The sequence below is a fragment of the Orcinus orca genome, chromosome 11 (assembly GCF_937001465.1).
Source record: "Orcinus orca chromosome 11, mOrcOrc1.1, whole genome shotgun sequence".
NCBI classification, from domain to species: domain Eukaryota; kingdom Metazoa; phylum Chordata; class Mammalia; order Artiodactyla; family Delphinidae; genus Orcinus; species Orcinus orca.
In genome coordinates this window covers 76,761,112-76,787,315 of record NC_064569.1, presented here as the reverse complement: position 1 = coordinate 76,787,315, position 26,204 = coordinate 76,761,112, and the positions used below count along the sequence as shown (strand labels likewise).

The window sequence follows — 26,204 nt, the reverse complement described above, 5'->3', positions numbered from 1 at the left end:
AGCCACCCGCTAATGACACACTCAGTGTCACAACAAACAAATCAAATGCCAATGTGAAATACAACACGTACAGAGGGCCTGAGGTTGACACCTTTCTGTACTTCTTGGTGCAAGGTGAATTCATTTGGTCTCAGGGTTAGCAATCTCATGAATCTGATTTACAAACATAATATTGAAGAAAAAACAAAAAATAAAACAGCATCTTTGAAGGATCCTGCTTCCTAGGAAAAGGAGTCATGATACCTGTGGGAGAACCATGCAGTCTCCTGGCCTCTAGACATGCCCTTTGGGAACAACCCAGGCTAGTAAGCTTCACCAAACAGAGCTTACATGCGGGGGGCCAGGAAGGAGGGAAGGTGGAAAGGATGCTCATCAGGGGATTGGGACAAAACAGCTCCCGTATCACCTTACCAAGACCAATTTCATTCAGCTGAAGTCCGTAAGGAGAGCCGTTTTTGCTTAGGAATGCTTGGAAAATCTTCTCCTTGGCTTGACCTATGGTATCACAATCAAGAACGTTGACTGAAATATTCCGACAGACATCTGCACTCTCATTTTCTGGGATTTTTTCAAAGGTGACGGTTAATGCCTGCAAGAACACAAACAGGTTTCCAAGTCTATTAGATAATTGCAATCTGAAAGGCATTCATAAAAGACACAAACCTTGGCGAGTCCTACTAATACCTCTGACAGCACATTAGCAAACACCATATCGCATTATACCACTTTAATCTTCTTTCCATAATCCATTCTTTTCAGGGATAATGGAAAGGAAAACAGAAAGGTAAAACTCTCATTACAGAGCAAGCATTGAATAAATATATCTGAGAGTAAAATATATATATATATATATGCATATATATATATATATATATACACACACACACACATATATAAATACTCTAAAAACGGTGATTTCTAATTTCATCCTCAAAAAAAGAAAAAAAATTGGAAAGCTTCCACAGTAGATGAGGGCAGACTGGTGACTATCTTTTAAATTACAGGACCACAGAGTCCTAGTAGGTTATGAGGTCTCCGTATTGATCATGCCAAAGAGGTCACTTCATAATATGCAGCATTAACTACAGTAACGTGCCTCTCCCCCTCCACTTTCAACTGCTTCAGACAGGCAGTTTCTTGAGCTCTCATTAAAACACTGAGATCCCCACCCTGTACTATAATTCTTGCATTAATTACATTTCAGTGCCATTACTTATGGTTTTGTCAGTTAACATTCTCCCAGTACAGCAAAACCTCAGAATCAGTCTAATGGGAGAAGTAAGGCCTTGGTGAATGTGTGAAAACACAGAACTAGGGAATATTTCAAAAGGAATTTAAGAGCAATTTCAAGTTTACTTTGCGTAAGAATAAAGCGATCTAAAACAACAAAGTTACATACTCAGGATCCTTGGGGGAACTGATTCAGGGAAGTGCTGAGAGTATTTTGTAATTAGCACAACATACAGTTTAGATTCTAAGCCACCCTGGTAATCATGGAGCCAGAGGGACCTGGGTGTGGTGTGAAATGCACGATTATTTCGTGTGTTTGAGCCTGGCTGCAGTGAGGGAATGTAAAATGATTAACTAATGGAAATGTTTAAAAAATGAAAACACAAATAATGTGGAAAATGGGGACCCTTAGGGTTAACTCAACTTTAAAATGGGTATAAGAATAGTACCTGGGGCTTCCCTGGTGGCGCAGTGGTTGGGAGTCCGCCTGCCGATGCAGGGGACACGAGTTTCTGCCCCGGTCAGGGAAGATCCCACATGCCGTGGAGCGGCTGGGCCCGTGAGCCATGGCCACTGAGCCTGCGCGTCCGGAGCCTGTACTCCGCCACGGGAGAGGCCACAACAGTGAGAGGCCCGCGTACCGCAAAAACAAAAAAAAAAAGAACAGTACCTGGCCTCTAGTGTTTCTATCGAGATTAAATAAGATCACACACGCCAAAGGCTTGGCACGGGGCAGGCTGCTGGGAAAGGCTCGATGGTGATGATAATGATAACAGTAATAATAAAAGGGATGTTATTATTTCATATAACTTATCACTATGATTATTGTTAGTACTAGTATGCCTTCATGTGGAAACAGACTCAGGCGGCCTTGAGCAGCTGGGACCCTGACTCCATGGTCAGTATCTCTATCAGAGTAAAGAGCAAGCTGCCCGAAGGAGAACGGGGCAGAGCACCTGCTCCAGGGTCAGACTCCTGGGTTCAATCCCAGCCCACCGCTAACTAGCTGGGTAATCTCTCTGTATCTCAGATTTCTCACCTGTAAAGTCAGAACAACAACCGTAACTGCCTCCCGGGGTTCCCGTGATGATGAACTGAATTAATCACGTCGCGCCTAGAACAGTGTCTGACTCAGGAGATAGGACCTAAGGACCCCAGACACGGAGAAGGGGCTTCTGAAGCTCTGGGGAGGTGCTCAGAGGCACGACTTCTTTTTACTGCCTTTACATCTTGCCCCTCCAATCCAGTTTATAATTATGCGAGCGTAAACCTTGGTGCAGTCCTCACCGAGTTTCAGATGAAACTCCGAATCAGTGGAGGCTGGAGTCTGAGGTTAAGTGGTGGTCTCGGTCTGGCCTGTGAGAGTTTCTTTTTTCTGGGACAGAGAGTGGCTCCCTTGCCTGTTCTCAGAGCACATTGGTGTTCTGGGCCAGTGGCTCACTGGGCAGGGATGCGGGACTCCTGATAGCTAGCAAACACTGACATACTGGGTGGGCGAGAAGCAGGGTGGAGGTTGAGAACCACGGCAGAGAAGCCTCAGGCCAGAGCCCTCTCCTCACCTCCTTTTTTAGTGACATTTATTGGCACCCTGCCGAACACATTTCAAGACACGATTCTTTTAATCTGCCCAATATCCTGGGGCAGGAGGGTGTATTATTATTATACCCACTTTTTGAGTGAGGAAACAGAGGCCTGTGCCTCTAGGGACCCGGCTTGTAAATGGAGAGCCAGGGGTGGCAACTTGAACCACTCAGCTTCGGTCCCTCCCACCCCCTGGGCCCTCCCTCCTCCTCTCTGTCCCACCTACAGCCCAGGAACCCTCTGGACCGCCAGGAACCTTAGATCAGACTATAACCAAAGTCCTAAGCTGCATTCCCAGCACAAACGGGGTTCCTGGAGGGGCAAACGTCAGTCCTGCCCTGTACGGTCTGAGTATACTTGCCCGTGTCTCCCTGTATTTCTCTATGAGTTGGTCTCGCCAGTAGCAGTAGTGGTGGTTAATGTATTTCACAGGGCTTCCAAAGATAAAGACAAATGAAAAGGCCCTTTTAATCAGGGCTACAGCAATCCCAGCCTGTTTAATAGTTTTATAGGTATTTGCGAAATAACAGTCTGTGACTACCTAAAGGGCACTATTGTCTTCAACAAAAACACCTCTTTACAGGCAATAAATGTTCTCCTTTAAAACATAACTAAAAGGGAAAAAAACCCTTAACTGGATGTAAAATAATGTAAATCTGCCACTGCCTTCACAGCTAGCTGGGTGGGAAAAAGGTAAAATGGCATTTTATAGAGTCCACAGGGAATTCTGAGAGTAAATTCAGACACAGATTGATTTGTGTTCATTTTTTATGCCGCTAACGCTTAGCGCCCCAACAGCAATTTCTGAATGTGTAAGAGTAGCGAGGGGATCTCAGAGCAGGCCCTGCCTCTTAACCCGACCCCCAGGCTTGAAAAGCTCACGCTGGGCCTCTGTTCCCCATCAAGGAAGATCCCCCCAGAAGTGCTACCTCCCCTTCAAAACCCACTTAACCAGAGTCCTTCCTGTGCGCTACTCAGTGTTAGGGGCCGGGGTTAGGAGAGACCATGAGACACGGTCCTCGTTCTCAGATGATTCACAATATACTTGGGAACCAAAGCACCGCCTCTGAAGCAATATTCAGCCACCAGATGCAACTCTTTCACTCTCAGTAAGTGTCCAGAGAATTTGAGCAGAGAGGACAGGAGGGTTGAGGGTCCTCAGCACTGGCACCAGGCCACCTGGATCATCCCCTTCTCCTGCTAGCTAGCTGTGGGAGCGTGGGCAAGTCCTCTAACTCTTCTGAGCCTCAAAATTCTCATTGTTCTTATCTCGGAGGAGTGACAGGATCACTAAATCATGACATGTAATAATAGAAAATTAAGGAGTGCTTCCTGTGTGGCAAGCACCAGGACAAATGATGTGTATTAATATACACAAATTCATCTCAGGAACAACCCTATGACATAGAATAGATTCTATTATTATTCCCATTTTACAGATGAGAAACTGAGGTACAGAGAGATTAAGTACATTGTACAAGATCACCCAGCAAGAAAAAGGTAGAAGCAGGAACTCAAGCTCCATGTTTTTAAATATTTGCTGAGCCTGCCTTTCAAAGCCTGAAAATGTTTTGTAAACTAAGCACGGTTCACATCTATGGAATGGTGATTAATTGTCAAGACCCACAAAAGGCTAAAGCATCCTAAAAGGCACCCTGGTCTCTTCCCCCCAATTCTGCCCCTCTGTTAAGAGGAACTGCTCTGGCTACGAAAGTGTCAGCAGAGCTGGGGCGACAGATACGGTTGATTGTACAATCAGCAGCCTTCTCTCTTCCTTCTTCTGGCGGCAGCTCCCTTCTCCTCATTCACCAGGGACTGGTCATGAAACCCAGTCCTGGCCAATGAAACATAAAGGGAAAGCATTTCTACAAAAGGGGAGAGCAGTGCTTAGAGCTGTGGCGGCTATTCTGTGACTAAGAGGAAGGGCCAAGAGGAGCAAGGAGATGGTGACCCAGAGCCCTGACACTGCTGAGTACATGGACCTACCTTAGGACTGCTTACCTCCAGACTTCCCGCTCTAAGTGCAATTCCATGCTCTTAGGATTTCACACACCAACAGTCATATTTTCTCTTACTTACATCTGCCTGCACCCAATCTGACAGAGCTCATTTTGTTGACGCTGAGGTAGATAAAGTCATTCATTGATACCCACCTACTTTCATTGATACCCACCTACTTGGCACGTACTGTGTGCAGAGCATTGCAGGTGATATACAATAGAAGCTGGCACTGATCCTGCCTGGGAAGTATTTGAAGACTGATACAACAACTGTGGGATATACACGACAAATTCTAATACCAGGAAGAAAACAGTAGGTATAGATGGAGTGCTTTAGAGGTTCAGAGAGATATTACCTCTAGCTTGGAGGAGGGTTTTCAAAGGGAGAGAAATCAAGGAAGGCTGCATGGAGGAAGGGCCACTTGAACTGGGTCTGGAAAGGAGCAACATGTACAACAGTACAGGAGGAGGCCTCTGGACCATGGAGATACTTGGCTTCAACTCTTATTAGACTGATGTGCGGCAAGCTTCAATCTCTTACTCAGGCTATGAGGTTAGGAAGTCTAGATAAAGAATCCCATTTCCTTTGGGGAGAATAGAGGGTAGAGGACTTGAAGAACCATGCTTGCCTTTCCAAAACCACCACCTTCCATGTCAGGGAGAAGCCCTGTACTATTTACAGAAACAAAAGCTGAGGAAGGTAATACAATTTGAGGTTTCTAATAATAATAGCCAACACTTACTGAACACTCACCATGTGCTGGGTGTGCTTTGCTAATTCATTTAATCCTCACGACTGCTGTCTGAAGAGGGCGCTATTATTAGTGTCATTTAACAGATGAAGAAGCTGAGACACAGAGGTTCAGAAACGTGTCCAAGATCGCAGAGCTGCTGAGGGTCATAACTAGGATACGTCCATATTCTTAACTGCAAAGCCAAAGGCCAGTCGAGGTGATCAACTTCCGAAGGGCAGTCCCAATCTGCCTGAGGTTCTCAATAAACGCCATCCAAGCAGACAGGTTGGGCACAGCAGAGGAGGCTCCACCTCCTTACCTCGGCTGGCATGGGACCCCATGGAACCCACTCAATCTGGAGCACCCTGTGGTTTGGGCCCCACTGACAGGAATTTTTATGGGGCTCACGTTCACCTAGAATAAAGACGACCTTTCCCAGCCTCTGCTGCAGCTCGGTATGGCCATGTGATTAAGTTTAGGTCAATGAAATTAAGCAGATGTGTTATGTGGCAGCCCCTGGGAAACTTCCTTGAAAGACAGCTGGTGACCGTCGGTCAACTTTTCTATAGCTCAGCATATGTCCTGCTGGCTGGAATGTGGAAGGAGGCTGGCAGGGAGCAAACACCTTAGATCATGAGGTGACCTCAGGACAGCAAGAGAGGAGCTGGGGTCTGCGAGGACATCCCAGCAGAGGCGCCCACCAGTGCTGGGCTGCCCACCTCAGAACTTCATGTGGGAGAGAGAGAAACTCCGCTGTTGCTTCAGCCACAGGTATCTTGGGTCTCAAGGAACAATGGATTCAGGAACAATGCCTTCTCTATTATCAAGAAGGGTTCTTAGAAGGGCAAGGCTATCTTGAAGGCACAGGGACCAAAGCCAGAGAAAGGACCAGACTGGAAGGACCCGGTCCTTTGCAGCAGGTCACAGTCCAGCCCTTTTAGATGTGCAGGATTGCAGTCCAAGTTAGCTGGGCAGGTGTGTCATTGTGGTCTCCTGTTCACATCTGTCCAGGGGGATACTGTCTGCTATAGGTTGTAAAAGCCCACACGTAGGGGTTATGAGTAACATTTTCAATAGTGACATAAGCTTTTAATGATAACGGATGCAGCTAATCAACTGCCCTGCATCACCCATCATCAATAACCAACCAACCAAATAACCAACCAATGCTGAGGGGACCGTTTCTGCTTCAACCATACTGTTGATAAGAAAAACAGCTCAGACGAGAAAAGCTGTTATAAATAAATAATGAGTACCTACTCCGTGGCATGATGGCTAGACATCTTACAGATATTATTTCCTGACCGCATAAAAAATGTACAAGGTTAGGGTTTAATTAAAATAATCCACCTGTTTAAAGATGAGGAAACAGGTTTAGAGAGGTTGAGTGACTTGCCCAAGGTCACACAGCCAGTTTGTAACGCGGCTGAGCCTGGATTCACACCCAGGACGGTCAGACTCCAAACCCCACCTCTTCTGAGCTGAACAACACAGCACCCCGACATACAACCACATTCCTGCTTCACTAGCAGCTTTACCCATGGGCCCTTCACACAACTTGGCAGTTTCAGGCATTGGGGAGGCAGAAAAAACAAGCTGCAGAGGGCTAAGAGGACACATCAAAAGCAGGGGAAGAGGCATTGCCCCACATTTTCCCCAGTTTAGTGGGGAAAGGCTGATGCAGCCACCTCACTAACTCATCAGCCACATTCTCAGCTAATAAGGGCAGGGATGTTGCTGCATCCTTTCTGTAATACCTCCTAAAACCTACAAATCAATTGTAAAAGAATTTATTACAAGCCAGCGACTTTATCGTAGACGGTCTTAGGCCAATAATCGCTTTCGTTAAATAAAACCTATAAAATACATTTCGAATTTCACTGCAGAGCCAAATGAAGGTCAAGAGAAAAGTCTGGTTCTTATACTAAACTGAATTAGAGAGAAGAAAACCACTTCCAGAAGTTCAGTAGAAGCAGCAAGAGCCCAGAGTTAGAAGTCCAAGTCTCAGAAAAGCTTCTGACCTGAGGTTTTTCTCAAGCTGAGTCAGCCCTGGGACATTCTACCAGCCGCCCCTCTAACGCTGCTCTTGCCGGCCCGACCCCGCCTCCCCCACCCGCCTTTTCCTTTCCCCACCAAAGACTGAGAGCCCCACGCTTCCTGGGTCAGGGTATTTAACCCTCTGACAGAATACTGAGGGAGAAAGGCCTTTTCCATTTTGAAGAAAAAAATGCAGTTAATGGAGAGAGTTTCCTCAAATTTACGTTTCTCTCACCAGGCTTACACACTTGCTAGCATTCACTAACGCTTGTCCATGCAAAAATCAAGGGAGAATCTGTCCAATTCAGCCCAAAATGATTGACTCCAGTATCTTAGGTTTAATGTATTTCAGTTTTCTGGGTTTTTTTGGCAGAGTGCCCGTAAGTTTCAGCTTTGTGGATAGTGGTGAGGCATTTCCACTGCTGTGGCCCTAGAAGGAGAGGAAACAGGCCAAGATTTTGGGGGGTGAGCAGGAGAGTGGATTCTAGGGTTTTTTTTCTCTATTATGTCAAGCTCTAGATTAAGGGATAGCAAAATTTCTGTAAAAGGCCAGATACTAAACATTTAGGACTTTGAGTTCTGTTATCATCTCTATTGCAACTGCTCAACTCTGCCACTGCAGCAGGAAAACAGCCATAGACAATAGTGAATGAATGGGTATGGCTGTGTGCCAATAAAACTTTATTTATAACAATAGGCAGCAGGGCCACATTTGACCCACAGGTTGTTGTTTGCTGATTCCTGCTCTAGATAACAGTAACTTCAAATGGAATGCTGACTTTGACAACGCCATAAAAGACAAATCTAAAACAATGCCTTGGGCTTCCCTCGTGGTGCAGTGGTTAAGAATCCGCCTGCCAATGCAGGGGACATGGGTTCAAGCCCTGGTCTGGGAAGATACCACATGCCACGGAGCAACTAAGCCCGTGCGCCACAACTACTGAGCCTGTGCTCTAGAGCCCGCAAGCCACAACCACTGAGCCTGCACTCTAAAAGGCTGCAAGCCACAACTACTGAGCCTGCGTGCCCAGAACCCGTGCTCCGCAACAAGAGAAGCCACCGCAATGAGAAGCCCGCGCACCACAACAAAGAGCAGCCCCCGCTCGCTGCAACTAGAAAAAAGCCCATGCACAGCAACGAAGACCCAGTGCAGCCAAAAATAAATGAATAAAACAAATTTTATAATAAATAAATAAATTAAAAATGCCTTTATCTCCACCATGGTTTGCTATAAAAGTTACCATTCTCTGAGGGGAACAAGTATAAATAAGAATCCTTAATGATGAAGTAACAGAGTCATATTTGAGCCATAAAGAGGAAAATTAAGTACGTGTGTATTTAGGTAATGAAATTATTTTCTAATCCCAAGACTATGGGTGTGAGAAGAAAGAATATGAAGAGGAGAATCATTTAAAGCACTCATTTAAGGTTAATTTTTCATTTTCCACTGCCTGCCGTCAAGTAGGATGACTTACCTCAAATGATTATAAAAAATGGTTTCGCTTCTCTGATCAGAAGCTCAGAACAGTAACTATGGAGTTAGTAATGGTTTCAGTATTATTGCAAGTCATAATGGAAATGATCTGCACTATGGTAGAGAGAAAAAGAAAAACAAAGCTCAAGAATTGTTAATTAACTTTACTGTTTCTCCACAAATGCTAGGAGTATTAAAAACAAGATTGCTGAAGTGCAAACATCAGGGTTTAATGAACAATGGGATGTAATTGAAGTAACAGAGAATGACTTAATCGGGACAGTGGGTTGTTTAATTATGGGGATAATGGATCTTCTGAAAGGACCAACTAAATGGAACAGAAGGAGCTGGGGAGTGGAGGGCCCAGCGGCCGCGTTGAAGGAAGCTTGCAGATGAGGAACTCTTGCTAGGGATAGCTAGGGCTGTGTCAGAGGTGAAATATTTTACAAACCAGGATTGTCCGCAACGTGGTAACTATTGGGGGAAAAGCCTAGTGTGGGCTGGTGGAAACGTTCAATAAATCATAGCTGAGGCATCAAGATTTCTGTAAGCGAGTATCTGTGCTTTTCCAAGACTTTCTAATAATCTTAAAGACTTTCTCATAGATATGAGAACAAGGGCAATATTATGTTTGTCAGAACACTGTTTCCCAGGGCGCCAAGATGCTATCTCTGATACAGCCGATTGGCAGGCTCATTTCCTGGGTTTAAGAGTTCAAAAAACCATTTCTCGCTTAACTTTGATTATAAGTCAACCTTCTCTTGCTAATTCAGCACACTTGCCATGAGTTATTGGGTTTTCTCGTCGCCTCCTGAAAGTGAAGCAAATGTCCTTTCTCCCATGTGGTACACTTTCCCGGAACTGAAATCCTCAACCTTCACTCGATTCTCCGAAGTTTCAGGCGATCCGCTCCAGAACGACTCTCTAGACACAGCCCACCCTAAGGGAGAGCCCGAGATCCTTCAGCCACAAAATCGAACGTGCCTGAAAGTTTGCAAAGGAGGAAAAACCTTAGAGCAATAGGGCTTATCTCTCTTCTAGCTGTCAACTCGGAATCCCTGGATGTTAGAGGAGTCGTGTGTGTGTGCGCGCGCGCGTGCGTGCGTGCGTGCGTGTGTGTGTGTGTGTACAAACCCTCCCCTGATGCTCCTAGCCCGGAGCAGGAGAATGTAATGGCAGTTTGCCTCACTGAACACCAGCCTGCAGTGCCTTGCTGGCGGAGGATGGTTTCTTCTGGCCCTAGAGGAAGTGACTTTATGGGGCTTTGCTTACATTTAAGAAATGGCAGAGGAATTTTCCTCCCAGGGCACAGCAAACAAAGAATTACTTCTTGGAGCCCATGTGTTAGTATAATGATTTCATGTATAAGCAACTGGCATGTTGCCTTTATGTTCTAGAAAACACCCTACACCTCAGGGAGAACACATCCTAATTTTAGAGGAGTGAAACCTGACTTTGAGGCTGTTAGATGAGGCGCTGTGGTTTTCACCATTTGGCCAAACAGGAGTTTGGGGGCCTCTTTTTAAATGTGTCCCAGCCACGGTACCAGGCTCTGTCATTTCAAGTTGTTTGGGTGGCTGCTCTTGATTTTTTTCCCCTGCCTTTTTTTTCCTTGAAAATATTTACACACACACACACACACACACAATCGAATTCGTTCACCACACCTTGGTTTTCAAATACATAAACCATCTCAGCAAATTTAGAAAGTCAAGACTTCAGATCACTGGGTGTACATGCGTGGGGAAGGCGGGTAAAGTGAGAAAGGGCAGGGGGAGGTGGGAAAGAGAGGAAGGAAGAAAATTTAAAAGATGATGGTTAAGGCTGAGGGGACTTGCCTGAAAGGAAATGAAAAACCTTAAATTTTTTATATCGACCTTCTGCTAACATTTTGTCACACAAGCACAGACCGGATCAAGCTGCTCTGGAGCTTCCAGTATAACCATCCACCATGAAAGAGGTTTGGGGCGGGTCCAAGGAAAGGCATTAAAACTCAATTTCAAAGTCAAGGGCTCTAGAAACAAGTGGCCCACCCCTCTCCCAGTCTCAACGCTATCTACCGGCAAATCCGTGTTCGGAAAGGAAGATTTATGTGGATTTCTTAAAACATAATTTTCCGTCAACCTTTTCCCCAGGGGCTACAAAGGAAAAAAAGAATCCAAGTCGACACAAATGTCTTCAGCATCAAGAAACATTTTGATGATGAGTTGAGTGTTAACACATCAGAAACACATGGTCTTAATTGACTGTGAAATAAATAACGTTCCAAAATGAAAGGGGGAAAAGTGTTCCGACGTAAAGCATTAGAAAGGACTCAAACCTCAAAAGTTGCTCCAGGCATTTGAGTCCTCCCCACTCCCAGTTCCGTCTTCTGCTCTCCTCTCCTTCCTGTGCGGGTTCGTGTTTTCATGAAAGTGAAACACTGCTGGATTCCCCTGACCTATATTCACTTGCAAATATTTCTCTTTGGGAACCTGTGGGGCTCCTAAAATGTCTCAAAGTAAAAGCATGAACACCTGCATTAGGACCAAGGCCCTGGGTTTGAAGACAAGACCCTGAATCAGTAAAAGGAGAGTCAATAGGCCCTGATGCAAGTTCATCATTTGTCCTCCAGGGTACCAGTGGGGTTCCTCCTGCAGGATGCACATTAGAATTACCTGGAGCATTTAAAACGTCTATCCGTGCCTGGGCTCCACCCCCAGAGATTCTGATGTAGTCAGTCCAGACGGAAGGCCCAGGCGTGGGTCTATCTGGATCTGCATTTCTAACAAGCGCCCGAGGAGATTTGAATTAAATCTAATAACTCTTTACACTCATGTGCCCGGCAATGGTCTAAGCACTTTACAGAATATCAACTCTTAATTCTCACAACATCCACGAGACAGGCAGGTACCATGATCATCATCCCCATTTTACAAGTGAAGAGACGGAAGCACAGAGAGGTTTCCAAACTTGCCCAAAGTCACACAGCTAGCCAGTGGCAGAGGCTTGATTCAAACCTGCCTGGCTCCAGAGTCCACACTCACTAACAACTATATCAGTAGTTCTCCCTGTGTGGCCCTGGACCAGCGGCAGCTGCAGAAAGCTCTTCAGAAATGCAAATTCTTGGGCCACACCCCAGACCTACGCAATTAGAAACCCTGGGGTGCTGCCTCACAACTGGCATTTAATAAGCTCTCTCGGGGACTCTGATGCATGCTAACATCGGAGAACCACCGCACTCCACTCCCGCTCAGACACAGATGGGAGTAACAGACAGGAGTCAGACCTGGTGACCTTCTGCTCCGCCTCCCACCTTGTGGATGGCGGCCAAGCATGTGCCATGTTCAGTGGAGGGTCAGCTCCATCCAGCGGTGACCGAGGACTCGAAAGAGCTGATGTAGGGACTCTTCTCCCACCAGAGGACACAACCATAACATAGCCTACAGCACCATAGTGCCTTCTCCAATTAGGGGATGAATTCTTGCAGGATGACACCGCAGTGCTTGCCATCCAGAGCAAAGCCGCAGGAGCCTCGGCCCCTTTACTGAGCAACACAAAAACCCCACTGTAATTTTTTCCTCCTTCCCCACTAATGAGATTGTGAAGCAGCCCGGAATCTCTGCAAAAGCTAAAGATCAAATCAAAATACAGCAATCCCTTTTCCAAGTCTCTGTTAACAGAAAAGCACAAAAAAATCCTAAGTAATTTTGGAGATACTTGCCATGCTTGGCTCGCTCTCTCTCAAATTCCTGAATGTGCAAAAAATTGGTCTCTTTTCCTTTAGGAAAGGAAGAGAGTGGGCGGGTGGAGTGGGGACGGGTGAAAAGGAAGATCTTAAATGGGTGAAACCCTCCAGCAGCCAAGCAATCATCTTCCTGTCGTGATTTACAGCATTCCTCTAAAAATATCTGTGAGATCACAGAACGATAAGTGCATGACACCAAACATTTGTAACTAATCCATGAAAATAAAGTAAGGGCGTCATGTTGCAGGGGGAACACAGTGGAATTTGTCTTGTGTTATCGTTCTAAAATAAGACGGCCTCAATTTGGTTGAAATATATCTTCACGCATTGTCTTCCAGAGCAGAGCCGTTTGAGAAATTCTGATTGCAATTATAAGCGCTGAGTAGGGAGTGCTTTGCAGTTCCTTTGCCGATACTGAAAGCTATAAGCCATCCTGATATTAAAATCTTTGGAAATGGAGGAGTACCCCAGGCATCATGACAATACTTTCTCCCCCAATCCGAGTAATTAAAATCTATTATGTGAACACGTGTTAATATTTTATCAACTACGGTTTTAATAAACTGAACGTATGAGGCCTCCTGTGGTAGGAATGATCATTTCAAGCGACGCTTCCCAACTCACTCTCTACCCCACCAGCTTCATCGTAAACTCACCACAGTGCTGAATTCCGGAACCTGCCACAGCAGCCAGTCCTCATTAAGCGTGTACAGGGCTTTGCAAGTGATTACATCGACGGGGCCCTTGTTTATCTTCTGGTTCAGAGTCGTCACCAGCAAATAGAACGGTTCTCCAACAGTCTCCTTGGAAAAGACGCAAAAGTGACAGTTAGCTTTCGGCAGAATCCACTGTACTTTCCAGAGAATCAAAGTTTCAGTTTATGGCCCTACGACAGGAGACAGGCGGCAGTGTTTTCTAACAGTCAACATGCACCTCCCAAGAAAATACACTTTGCTCCACTTAGGACTAGGAGCAAAACTCAGGAAACTGCCTCTTCTCTCCCAACACACACGCGTGTTCGCACACACACGTGCACACTCTCATGGCATTTACAGAGGTGATCATTCTTTTATGCTTAAGCTTCTCTATGGTAGCCCAGTGCTCATCAGTTGGCCTAAGAACAGTTGGTAGAGATTTAACCTTTCTTTACGTTCCTATTTAACTGCCCTTTTTTTTTTTCAGCGCGCTAAAAATAAATGGCATGTAAAAAAATGCAGAACAATTAGCCTTGGTAACCAGAATAAACATAAAAACATTTTATACATTTACCTAGGAGGAAGCTTTTGGGTGTCAACAGCTTCTCACGAAGGAGGTGGCCTTCAGTTGCAGTCTGCAGCCTCCCCTCCTGACCGTGAGGCGGCCAGCCCCGGCTCCTTCCCAGACCCAGCCTGCACAGTCCCACCCGGGCACCTTTGCTGGTACAGGCCACAGTGTACCCCACCTCCTTCCCCTGGGCCAGAGCCGATTCCAGATCCTTACTCTAAGGATCTTCCCAAGCATCTGGCCCATCCTGATGACTTCCTTCTGCACCTTTTTCTGGACCAGGGGTGGCCACCCCTGCTGTTATAGAAACGCCGGAAATCTGTAGCCACTTCGCGCTTGAATGGACCCTGAGGAGCCCAAGGGGGAGGCTTGTGTGTTCCTGCTTTCATGCAGCCTCTCAAAGCATGTCGCCCTGGCTTGACGATCCATCGTGTAGTATTTGCTAAGTAAATAAACCCTCTGTAATCAAAAGGACATTAAACTGAATTTAAGGGGGAAGAAGAGCCAGGCCCAGAACCAGGAAGTCCAACTGCCTCAGTGATGACGAGAAGCCAGCCACGTGACTAGGGCTTGAAGCACCAGTTTACAAAGTCAAGCTTCACAGCCAATGCATCTGGCTTGGAAAGGAGGGTTCCACTGGCTCTCTCACCTGTTTTCCCTTGAAGAGGTAAGCTAAGACGTCTTTGAGGTCTCTTGGATCCCACCCCTACCCGCCCCGTACCATCCTCTATACTGACTGCAAAAGCACAACCCTCCCTGGTCCCAGGCTTCCTGTCACTCCTCTGCTGCCTCCCTGCCACTGGGGCCCTGTATCACTTTCCTCTCCCCTCCTGACATATCCTGGAGTCGCTTCCTTACTGTAGGGTTGGAATGTTCAAAAATTTCCCAGGTGGGGAGAGCGCTGGGACTAGAACATGACATTTCAATTCTTATGAGAAACTTCCTTTATTTAGAGGTTCATAACCACACTGCTCTCGTCTCTCTCCCTCCACCCCCTTAGGTAATATCCCGACCGTAAACCTAGAACCTCACTTCTCTCTTTGCTTCCAGCCCACATCAGAGATGGGGGTAAGTGCCCTTGGGAGGGGGCTGGAGGTACCTGCAGAGGTCGGCGTTAGGGGGCCGGTGGGCTCTTCTGGGCTGTGTGGAGTGACAGCTCCAGACTCGATGGCTCTGTGGTAAGAATTCTCCACAAGCGTGCAGCTAGACTCAGATTAGTAACATCTCATCTGGCACCGTTACCCACACCCGTGGTTCTAAACCTGGATAATCATCACCAGAATCCCTTGGGACTCTTATGAAGAATTCAGATGTCTGGGCCCTACTCTAGACACGGAATCTCTGGAGATGAGGCCCGGGCATCTGTAGTTTTAACACCTGCCGGGGGATCCTGATGCGTGGCCAGCTTAGGAAACGACGGAGCCACGACGTTTCTTTGTCACCGCTGAACACAAGTTCTAAGTTAGTCATACCTGCTGGCGGCTTGGGCGTCTCATCAGACCAGGGTGCACACAGCTTCCCAGGGAGCCGGCCTGGGGCAGAGCCCCGTGTATGGAACTAACCCTGCCCTTCCCATCCTGTGATGGGAATTAAGCTTGGCCCCTTCACCATCCTTTCCTTTGTGAGACCAGACTCTCTGACCACGGCTGAGCTGTAGGCTTCCGCACCTGTGACCTCATTCCAGCCCCAAATCCCTCCCTAAGCCTGGAAGAAGTGAGCTGCCTTCCTGGGGAGGCATTAAGCCGGGTGGCTAAGAGCTCCCTGCTGCTGTCACACGAGCTATGGGATCTTTCTCTATGGGAGGAAGTCTTGTCTATCCTGTGTGCCCCAATTCCCCAGTATGCAAAACGGTCATAAAGGTTCTCACCTCACGGGATTCAGTGAGAAAAAGGAAGCAAAGCTCTTAGCATGGTGGCTGGCACATTCAATAAATGGTAGTTATTATTATTACTTGACCCACAGGGCCTTGGAGGCACAGAGGAGGAAGTTACCTGGAGGTCACAGCGCTCGTGGCACCCAGGCCAATGTTTGGGAGGATGGGTAGAGCAGGAGGGCCAGGCCGTCAGAGTCCCACACCCCTTGGGCACCTGGTTGGGGAGGTCCGGCCCTGCACGCCAGAGGGAATTATTCCACTGAAAACGAAAGTATCGCCGACGGGCCAAATGCCACTTCCTGCCAGGGAGCACGCTGGCCCCTCACCACCCCAAGTGCCCAAGACACTCCTGAGTCAGCACTGCAAAACCTTGACGAGGAATCCTCTGCTCAAGGGGGCCATTTGGACTCAGAGCGCAGATTCTGGGGACGCCTCGCCTTTTTAACGCCCAAGAGCAGCAAGGGCAAGGCTCTGACTAGCCTTCGAGGGCTCAGAAAAAGAATCACGAGGTCCCAGAGAAAGAACTGGAAAGGAAGTTAAAACCAATGGCCACGCGCCTCATTCGGTGGGTAGAAAACGGATGCCCAGATGGAAAGGGCCGTACCTGGAGCCACGCAGCAAGCTGGGGCCGAGATGAACTTACAGCCCGAACCTGCTGCTTCTAACCAAGACTCCTAGGCCAGCGCTCCTCCTACTGCCCCCAGGTTCTCAAAGGCTGGGCGGTGCAACCACCTGCAGGAATTTGGAAACGTCGACTGCTGCGCCCCACCCTGAGCTTCTGACTCAGTGGCACTGTAGGTGGTGAGGCAGGAGCTGCCTTTTGAGACTGAGACCCAGGAACTGGGTGAGGGTCCTGCTGCCTCTGTTTCGGAGCAGCTGCGGCTGAAGCTAGGATGGGAGAAGCCAAAAATATTCACCCCAGAAATAAGCGCTCCACATCTCCCCAAAGTGTGTGATGATTTATACCAAGTAAACAGCAAAGAAGGCAGATTTCATTAATCTTAATAAATAGGCATTGCCTTGGGAGAGAAAAGGGTTGGTTAAAAAAAAAAAAGGTTGTGCATCTACTTGTAAGATTACATTAAACATTAAACGAAGCACAGTCTATTTAAGGCACTGCTTTTTGGATCTAAACTTAAGTAGCACTGTTAAAACCTGTGGCATAGCAGTGTATCTTATTCAAACTTTAATTAGATTTCAGAACTAGCTACAAACACACAATTATGTAGTTTTGCTGGAATCTGGATGGCTGGTGAAATTGAAGAAGGATAAGAACGTCCTGCACCAGGGGCCTCGGAGGGCTGAATGAAGCCTGGGTTCAACAGAACGCACTTCCTTTCCTACTAATATTTCATAATAATAATGGGCATCACTTACGGAGTGCTTACTCAGTGCCAAGCAATTGTAGACATTTTCTCATCAGTGCTTCAGAACAGCCCTAAAATATTCTTCCTCCAGTTGTACAGGTTATAAACTCAAGGCTCAGGCAGGTCAAGAAACCTGCTTGGGGCCTCTGGTAAGCGGTGGAGTCTAGATTCAAACGGGGCAGCGGGCTCCAGGGCCTATCCTCTTAACCAATGGAATCTGTGCCAAGTTCACATTTGAAAAGATTTTAAGATTCAATTAGATTATAACCATGTTCACTTAACTGTAACAAAGTGAACTCAAGGGGCGGGCGGCTTTTTGGAGACTCGCTTTCATATGGGATAACTGGTTGGAATTGAACGTAATTAGCTTACAGAGAGCGTAGTGGTAGGTAAATGGCTATTTCCAAGATGCTTCAGAGGCCCTGAAAACAGTGTGTTTCCATCAGCATTTGAAATATGCCCTCCACTCAGCACACGTTCATTAACCACGTGAAGGTGGATGCAAAAGTCAAGGGGTATAAAGTTTCAGTTATGTAAGGTAAGTTCTAGAAATCTATCATACGACATCGTGCCAATAGATGACGCTGTTTTGTACACTGAAAAATCTGTTAAGAGGGTAGGTCTCACGTTAATTGTCCTCACTACAATAAAATTTTTAAAAAGTCTTACTCGAGGAAATTCTAAATGAATTGTACTTGCCTAGGCCAGTTACAGCAAAAACAAATTTTATTTTCCCCTCCATGTGCTCCTAGTAAGGACCAAGACTAAAAGTGGTTAAATGCTGACACCACAGAGTGCTCAGGATTTATCCTGGCAAAGACATCAGCATCTGCTAAAAACAGCTGCCTATACAGTCAGCTCTGACGCCACCAAGGGATGCGACACTTACCCGCAGAAAACCAGAAAGGCAGACGGACATCCAGTTTGTGAGGAGCTTTTCCACCACGGACTCTGTGCGTCTCAGCATGAGTTTAGGCTGCATGTTACTGCACTGCTCCATCAAGTCCCTGGTCAGCACCTCGAGGATGCTGGTTAGGTAGACCAGCTTAGTTTGCAGTGCAATGGTTAAGAAGGAAGCAAACAGACACCTATTTAAAAATAGAGCCTTGGTTACAACAGCCAAGACACGGAAGCAACCTAAGTGTCCATCAACAGACGGATGGATCAGAAGATGTGGTACATATATACAATGGAATACTATTCAGCCCTGAAAAGAAGGAAATCCTGCCGTTGGCAGCAACATGGATGTACCTTGAGGGCATCATGAGAAATGAAATAGAGAAAGACAAATACTGTATGATCTCACTTATATGTAGGATCTGAAAAAAAAACAAACCTCAAACTCAGAAAAAGAGATGTTTGTGGTTATCATGCTGTACACCTTAAACCTATACAGTGCTGTATGTCAATTATATCTCAATAAAACTGAAAGAGAAAAAAAAAGAAGATATACAGATGATGGAAAAAAAGCATATTGAAAAAAAAACCAGAGTCTTGATTAAGCAGGTTAATCATCAGCTGTGGCCTGCCTGGTGCTGATAGCAGTTTCCAAGGAAACTTGAGGGGTCAGGCAATGGGATGCTAACGGGGTGCTGCCCTGTGGGTGCTTTTTTTTAACATCTAAGTTTCAACTACCTTTGTCCTCGATCCATAAAAACCACACAGCAATGTTAACTTCCGGTCATTTTATATGGTTTTCAGCATTTTCTAGTTGACTTTAAACTAGAGCGGTAACAAGAAGTGAATGTCTTCCCTGAATTTTCAGGGTGTTTTTAAAAATAGAAAACAGCACACTTCTGCTTTTTGACTCAGGACTCATGTGTTTTCTTGGTATTGGGTTTTTTTAGGGTGCTTTTTGAGGGGGGGTGTCACATGTGTGTGTGTCTTCAAAATAGAATTTGTGTTAGAGCGTTGTGATCTGAAATGGAAAGAAACATCAGGACTGCATGGTGACCCAAATCAACCAGCCTCTGGAGAGATGCATGTTCTCAGATACCAAGCTCAGGTTGTAGTTCCGAAACAAAATGAGAGGCTCAGGTTTTATTCTTTCTACTTAATGGCTTTCAAAATATAAACAAATGGGCTGATACCTGTCCTTCACTGAAAAGTTCTTCTGCTTTTCAAGAGTGTGGATGACAGTAACAAGGAAACTTTTATTACAAATGAGGGCATCCAAAGCTGTGAGACTTTCATTCTTGTTGTTGGCATCTCTGTTCTGAAAAAAATATAACATAATATAGATAATATATAAACTTAAAGTTAGAAAGTAGATCCACAATGGGTTTTCCAAGACAATGAATTATTTAATATCAAATTCGTGATCCCAAGATACCCACAATAACAATTCAAAGTAATAATGGAGATGATGATAACACTATGAAAGTCAGGCAGTCATGAGCGAAAAATGAAAACTTATAGACTTACATGCATATCTTCAGTGAAGATGTGTGTGAAGCCACCTGACTGAGAGGAAGGAGACACTTTTATTATTCATAACAACCAAAGGAAATGAAGAGTGTATTTTTGTCACAATACCCGAGTCCATTTTAATAGAGACACTATTTGCTAATCTGAAGAGCCCCTGGGCTTATGTTCACAGCATATCTTCTACATAATAAATAATTGTTCAGCTCTCAAGAAACACCAGTGACTTCTGAAAGCCTCTAAGAATATTTATCATCGCATCAGTTCTGGTTTTGGTAGGTGAAGGCATCTCACACCTTAAAAGAACTGACTCAAAAGTTAAAGAAGTGGTGGTGAAAGATTATGCAAATGTAGAGACCACTCCTCAAGCAATTTACCTTCTAAGGATAAATACTGAGTTGTGTTGGTAAGTTTATACAAGTCTTAGCTTAGAAGCATTTACTGTCTGGATACACATTGTCATTCAAGAAGGGGTGGAGGGGGGTGGGTAAAAGCTAGAACCTGGAGTCAAACAACTTGGGTTCCAATCCTGGTTTTAATCACCTACTGGTCACATGACTTTGGACAAGTCATTTAACCTCTCTGTGCCTGACTTTCCTCATCTGAAAAATGGGAACAATAATGATTCTCACCTCACGGGTTAGGTGTGAAAATAAAATGAATGAATACACAGTAAGTTCTTCATGTCAGCTATCATTATCGGTTTTTGCTTTCTTTTTTTAATCACTAATTTACAGCAAACTAGACCACAATGCTGTTGCCCTGCTGGTTTGTAAAAATATTTTAAAGTGTTATGCTCTGTAGCTCTTGAATATAAACTTTGGGGTTTCCTTTAATGTACAATATCATAAATCATATTGGAATTAAATGACTAAATTTTAAAAAGCATGCTAACACTTTAAATGAGTCAACAGGATGAAAATATAAATTCAAACATTCATTTATTTAAAATTTTTTTGGTAATACTTGAAACTTTGGGCTATTTTTATATCTTATTTAAGTAAATTTCTTCTGCAGAGAATTTTTGCCTTATAGTTTCAAATTTGTTAGCCCAAGTAGAAGACCTCGAACTATTACCTCATACCCTCCCCTGGTAATAAGCAGAAAAATCAGACCCTGGGTTTGCAGTTTCTAGTTCCTCAAATTTTTCTGCTGAACCAACCTTATGCCAATAGGCAATTTAAACAGATTGAGGACTTCCCTGGTGGCGCAGTGGTTAAGAATCCGCCTGCCAATGCAGGGGACACGGGTTCGAGCCCTGGTCCGGGAAGATCCCACATGCCGCAGAGCAACTAAGCCTGTGCGCCACGACTACTAAGCCTGCGCTCTAGAGCCCATGAGCCACAACTACTGAAGCCCGTGCGCCTAGAGCCCGTGCTCCACAACAAGAGAAGCCACCGCAATGAGAAGCACGTGCCCTGCAACGAAGACGCAACGCAGCCAAAAATTAATTAATTAAAGAAAAAACTTAAAAAAAAAACAGATTGATTCTTGACCTTAAATAGAGAAATACCGCTCTGGCTCCCTGGGTTTCAATGTTCCTTCCTCCTTTCATTCAAATTCTTCTCCTCTAGGCGGTTAGGTGCTCTGCTTACCCTTATTTCTTCTATTTTCAGCACAACAAAGATGCCAATATAATGAAAATCAAGGTTTTAAAAGCCAAAAACCAACTAGCAGGGCAAAGAACTACCGGTAATGCCTTGGTCTCTGAGAAGCTACCATCTCCTCTGGGCTTTGCCTATTGTTAACCGAGTAGGTGTTGATCACCCAAGGTCTCCCTCCGCCACCCAACCTCCAGGCCTAGAGGATGTGGCTCCTGATCTATCAGTAAAGGGCCGCTCAACAGCAGGACCTACCTTCAGCCTAGAATGCATTTCAACTGGTGTTGTTCTAATGGAGTATCTTCCCTTGTTCTCTAGATCTTTTCTTAATTGTGACAAATTCAGTTTTAACTTAGGTCTTCTCAATAGGGTTCTGAAAAATGCATGCTTGTTTTTCCTGTGTCTTCTTCTGACATCAGTTTCTATAGCTTTCCCAGTTGTCTTTCAAGATTCTACATAACCCTGAGTTACATCAGTTTGCCTTCTTGCACCTCTCTCTTCTGAGATAACACAGCATTGTTCCTAGGAATTTTTTTTTTTTTTAAACACTCGCAACAGCATTCCTTTGCATTCATCACTCTACCTTGCTCTTGATGACCGAATTTAGAAGATAGGAAAACTTTTTCTTTCAGGCCACAGATTACTCTCTTCAGCACTCAAGGGCGATCATTAACTATAAAAGCCCACAGAGTACTCCTGTAGATGGTAGAAATCTCTCCTTTTATTGCTATTAAATTCTTAATGGGGATCTCAGATAGCTGGGAAATAGGACTCTTGGTGCAACCTTTGCTGAGGCCCTGCACAGTCATCATGATTCAGGGAATTAAACTCCCCTCCCTAGGCAGTATTCTGCCATAGAAATGAAGGAGGTGGCAAATGGCAAGTCGTGGTGCCTGCTATTATTGGAGGATAACTTAAAAAAAAATACAAGTACTAAAAGCTAAAGTCTTATTTCTAGCCTTCTTGATTTACAACACTAAGGCTTGGACAAAAAAAAGAAAATATGGTGGGTGTTTTATGGAGGTATCCCACCCTCCAGACACAGCATCACACACATATCATGGTGTCTGCTTCTAGAATTATAGAGAAACTGGAAATTGCTTACTGCCTGTGTCTGGGTTTCTGAACTCTAGGCTTCTGGCCAAATGTAGCTGAGAAGCTGATGGTAAGGTGATACAAGCTCTCTTTTGGCCTGGAGAGATTTTCTGGCTTTGCTTAGAAGTCTAGATTTAAATGTAATATGTAATTGGTGTTGATGTGTTCCAGAGGTTGGGCCTTGCTGTGGTCACCCGCTCTGGACAAAAAAAAAAAAAGGGCAATATGGAGGAACTGGGGTACCGGGACTTGGAGGTGATGGTAGGAGGATGAGTGTACCTCGCCAAAGACTTGGGAGGGTAAATGAGGAAGGCTATGTGAGTGGGTGAGAAAATGGAGGTGTTAGAACGTGAGACCGAAAACCCAAAGGGTTAAGTAGACTACTCCTCGGATTCTAGAACAAATTAATTAATCATTTCATGCAGCTATTTCCACTAAATGAGGATGACACAAACTGATCAGCTGAAGAATAACTGCTGGAGAGAACCATAAAAACTCTACATTGCTAAAAATGGCTGCTATTAACTCAGATTCTACACGTGTCTACTTTTCTCCCTCTTGGCCAACAGTACTTTTCATTTCCAATTGAGAAGTAATAGTGAATAATCTAGTAGCTGCAATGTAAGTCATGCAGATAAACACAACAAACTGGCCAGCCCACGATTTATTGATTTTTAAATAAACTAGCTCACTTCCCAGCTACACATTCAGTTCTAAACTGCTAGTAAAATAAAGCAAAAAAATCATCACTTTGAACTTGTGTCCCTTCTAGGTTTTTGTTACTGGACAACGAGTAATTGCCAGTGACCCATCACTGCTTTATACCCTAATCAATCCAATTAATAGTTATCCTCCTCCCTGCTCTGCTGAGATTTAAGCCATTATTCTGTACCAAGCACATTATCTACCGCTGCCTTGGAAGGAAACACGGTTTTTGACAGTAGCAACAAGCACCTTCATTATTATTCAAGACTCAACCTTAGGAATATGATCGATGCTCTTTTACCTCAGGGAAGAAAGTTCTCAGAGCAAAATGTTTGTAGTCAAGGAAGGGAACAGTTCCAAAACTATCAACCACATCCAATTTATCCATCTGCAGCTCAGCAAAGCCTGCAAAACAGAATCCCAAGAGCAATATTTTAACTCAGAAAACAATGGATAAGATCTTCTGCTGTTTTGTCTAACACGGAGTATGACCTTGGTTTTCATTAAAGAAGAAACAGTAGATAATTACTTGGTTGGCTGCAGAGAAGAGCTGAAATAAAACACAAAGCCAGGCCTAGACCCTGCTGTTCAGTTGTCTTCTATACAAACAGCTCTCATTACTGTGGCTGGTTCCGTTTAAGGGTTAAAAAAAAAAAGGGGGGGGCTTGTTTTTCTACAAATAAAATTTTGGAGCCTACCGTCACGTATCTCTTTCCGGAGCTCGCTCTCCAGGAGCTCCAGCTGTTGGCTCTGTTTGCGACTCAGTTCCTTCGATTTGTGCCTGGTCACTCCCACAGCCGCTGTGGAGACAGAGATCCAGCATGAGACTGACAAAAAGGAAAACAGAACCAACCTGTACAGTCCTTTACAGAGGAGGCGGCGGAGGGAGAGCGAGAAAGGCTAGCCTGGAAGAGGTGGAATTTCTAAGACGAAAGATTCCCAGTGAGGGGTCACTCTACAGATGAAGATGCTCAAATGCAACAGAAAAACCCCCCAAAACCCCTACTCATCTTCAAAGTGAAAAACTAAATCCAATAACCTTCACTTGGAACCAAAGATCCCAGCTGGCTGAAAAGGAATGAAACAAGCCAAGTTTCCCTACAGCCACAGGCCACTTAATATCGTTCTGTTCTTTTTTAATGTTTCTAAACATCCCTAGAGAAATAAAGTTGAGCCTTAAATGCAGAAAAAAACCCCACACATCCACAGTGAGTTACATGAGCCAAACTTGCATAGATCAAATGGGGTGACAGGATGAGTGGTCCCCAGTGAACCCTTGTATCTGGATATTGCTTCTTTCTCCACTTCATTTTGCTTCTAACTATGCTGTAGATGCAGTAAACCGAACAAGTGCGGCACTCGGGTTCATGTCCCCGCTCTGTCATTAACTAGCTGTGCGACCTCAGGGAAGTTCCTTAGCATCTCTGTGCCTGGCTGCCTTATCTAGTAAAGTGCCTGCCTCCTCGTGACACTGACAGGATTCTAGGAGGTAACTCACAGAAAACATTTAGATCTTATTTTTAAAAAAGCATATGTAGCAATTGTCAACTCTCATTATTATTCTCGGAAGTTTTTCCTCTTTTAATAGAAATTTCATGATAAAAGGATCCTGCTAGATGTGAATGATGCTGGAGGAAACAAAATTCAATACAGCTGTGTGCTGGACCACTTCATAAAGTCAACAGTCTTAATCATAACGTGCATCATGTATCTTCAAGAGAGGGTGGAGCAGGCAGGGATTCTCAAATTTGCTTGACTGTGGAGCCCTCTTTCTAGGAGCATCACTTGGGACTGCTGGCACTCAGACCACCCTTTAGGCAGCACCAGCTCACTGCCTGAAAATGGAGCTAGCAGGCCACGTCCACAAAGCAGTGAGTTTTTCCTGGCTGAAATCTCCAAGGGAAGCTACAGGGGGTGTTTTGTAGGTGGCAGCCTTAGGCCAGGTGTGTATAGTGTTTTCACTAATGATGTCATCGATGGTCTGAAGAGTACACTTACTCAAGCTGCTAAGGACACATGCCTCCATGGAATCATGGTAAGAAGGGGAGGAGAATTTTAAACAGCTTTGCAGATACCAATGAAACCAAAAGTGATGTGTCAGATGGAGCCCACTTCACCTGAAAGCGCATAAACAATCTCTACCGACAAAGTGAAGGGAGAGGAATGAAGATTCGCAGAGAGCCCAGGAAGAGATCAGAGGTTTCTGGGCAGTCACAAAGTAGATGTGACTCCATGATGAGACTGCTCTACCTAGAGCTGCCTGACAGCAGCGGATTCTCAAAATCGAGCTCAGCGTTTAGAATTTACAAGTAATCTTATTTGAAGCCAGCACCGGCCAGGACTTTATTAAAATATCAGGCCCAATTCTGGATTCTAGATGCATTAAGAGTGGTGGATAACTTGGAGAGAGCTTTAAAAATACCTGAAATGATCATCAACAGTACAAAACAGGGTCTCTGCAAAATGAATTCATTCCATTAGGCTAGTTAACAATACACATAAATCCTTCCTTCACTGGACTGGGAACCAGCCAAGAGAAAGGACCAGGACTGAACTCATCTTCCCTAAGTCCAAAGCCTTGCACAGCTATCAGCAACATAACAGGTGCTCAATAAACGTCAGGTGAGTGCGTGCAGGGATAGATGAGTGAGTGAGTGAGTGAGTGAGTATACGGAAGGAGACCTTAGCAACCATTAACCGAAAACCATTAGAGAGGCGATGCCTGCATTAAAATCAAGGAATATGATGGGCTCCATAGCTTTGGAGGAGAGTTCTCTTTTTTAAGGAGGACAAGAGGAAACAGACTTAAAATGAAAAGCAGCTCAGGAACAGAGGTCAAAAACTGAATGGCTACAGGGACCAGGTCCTCAGATGAGGTAAGTGGCCTGGGTGGAGACAGTAGGGAGTGGTGGAGACTATGGCAAAAGCTCAGTGAACACCTGCCCTCTCTCTAGGGGTAGCTGCTCCTCAGCTCCAGCAAACTGATATTATGGAAAAATTAGGATCCAATGATCCAGATCTTTCAAATTTTCAAGAATCGCCTAATTTTAAAATGTTGTCAATTACTTCAAATTTTTAAAAATGCTACGTGGG

The 26,204-nt window shown here is 45.0% G+C and overlaps 1 protein-coding gene across 1 annotated transcript in view; it reads right to left on the bottom strand.

Annotated features, from left to right (window-relative positions):
* The window catches only part of PLXNC1 (plexin C1), a 141,810-nt gene that overhangs the window by 22,979 nt on the left and 92,627 nt on the right, over positions 1 to 26,204 (bottom strand). Inside the window, exons 16-22 of the mRNA XM_033427725.2 lie at positions 23,810 to 23,911; positions 23,413 to 23,516; positions 19,711 to 19,749; positions 19,377 to 19,501; positions 18,176 to 18,374; positions 13,440 to 13,586; positions 412 to 589 (exon numbers count right to left, since the gene is read on the bottom strand). Coding sequence (XP_033283616.1) covers positions 412 to 589; positions 13,440 to 13,586; positions 18,176 to 18,374; positions 19,377 to 19,501; positions 19,711 to 19,749; positions 23,413 to 23,516; positions 23,810 to 23,911 — 894 coding nt within the window. The remainder of the gene's footprint in view (positions 1 to 411; positions 590 to 13,439; positions 13,587 to 18,175; positions 18,375 to 19,376; positions 19,502 to 19,710; positions 19,750 to 23,412; positions 23,517 to 23,809; positions 23,912 to 26,204) is intronic.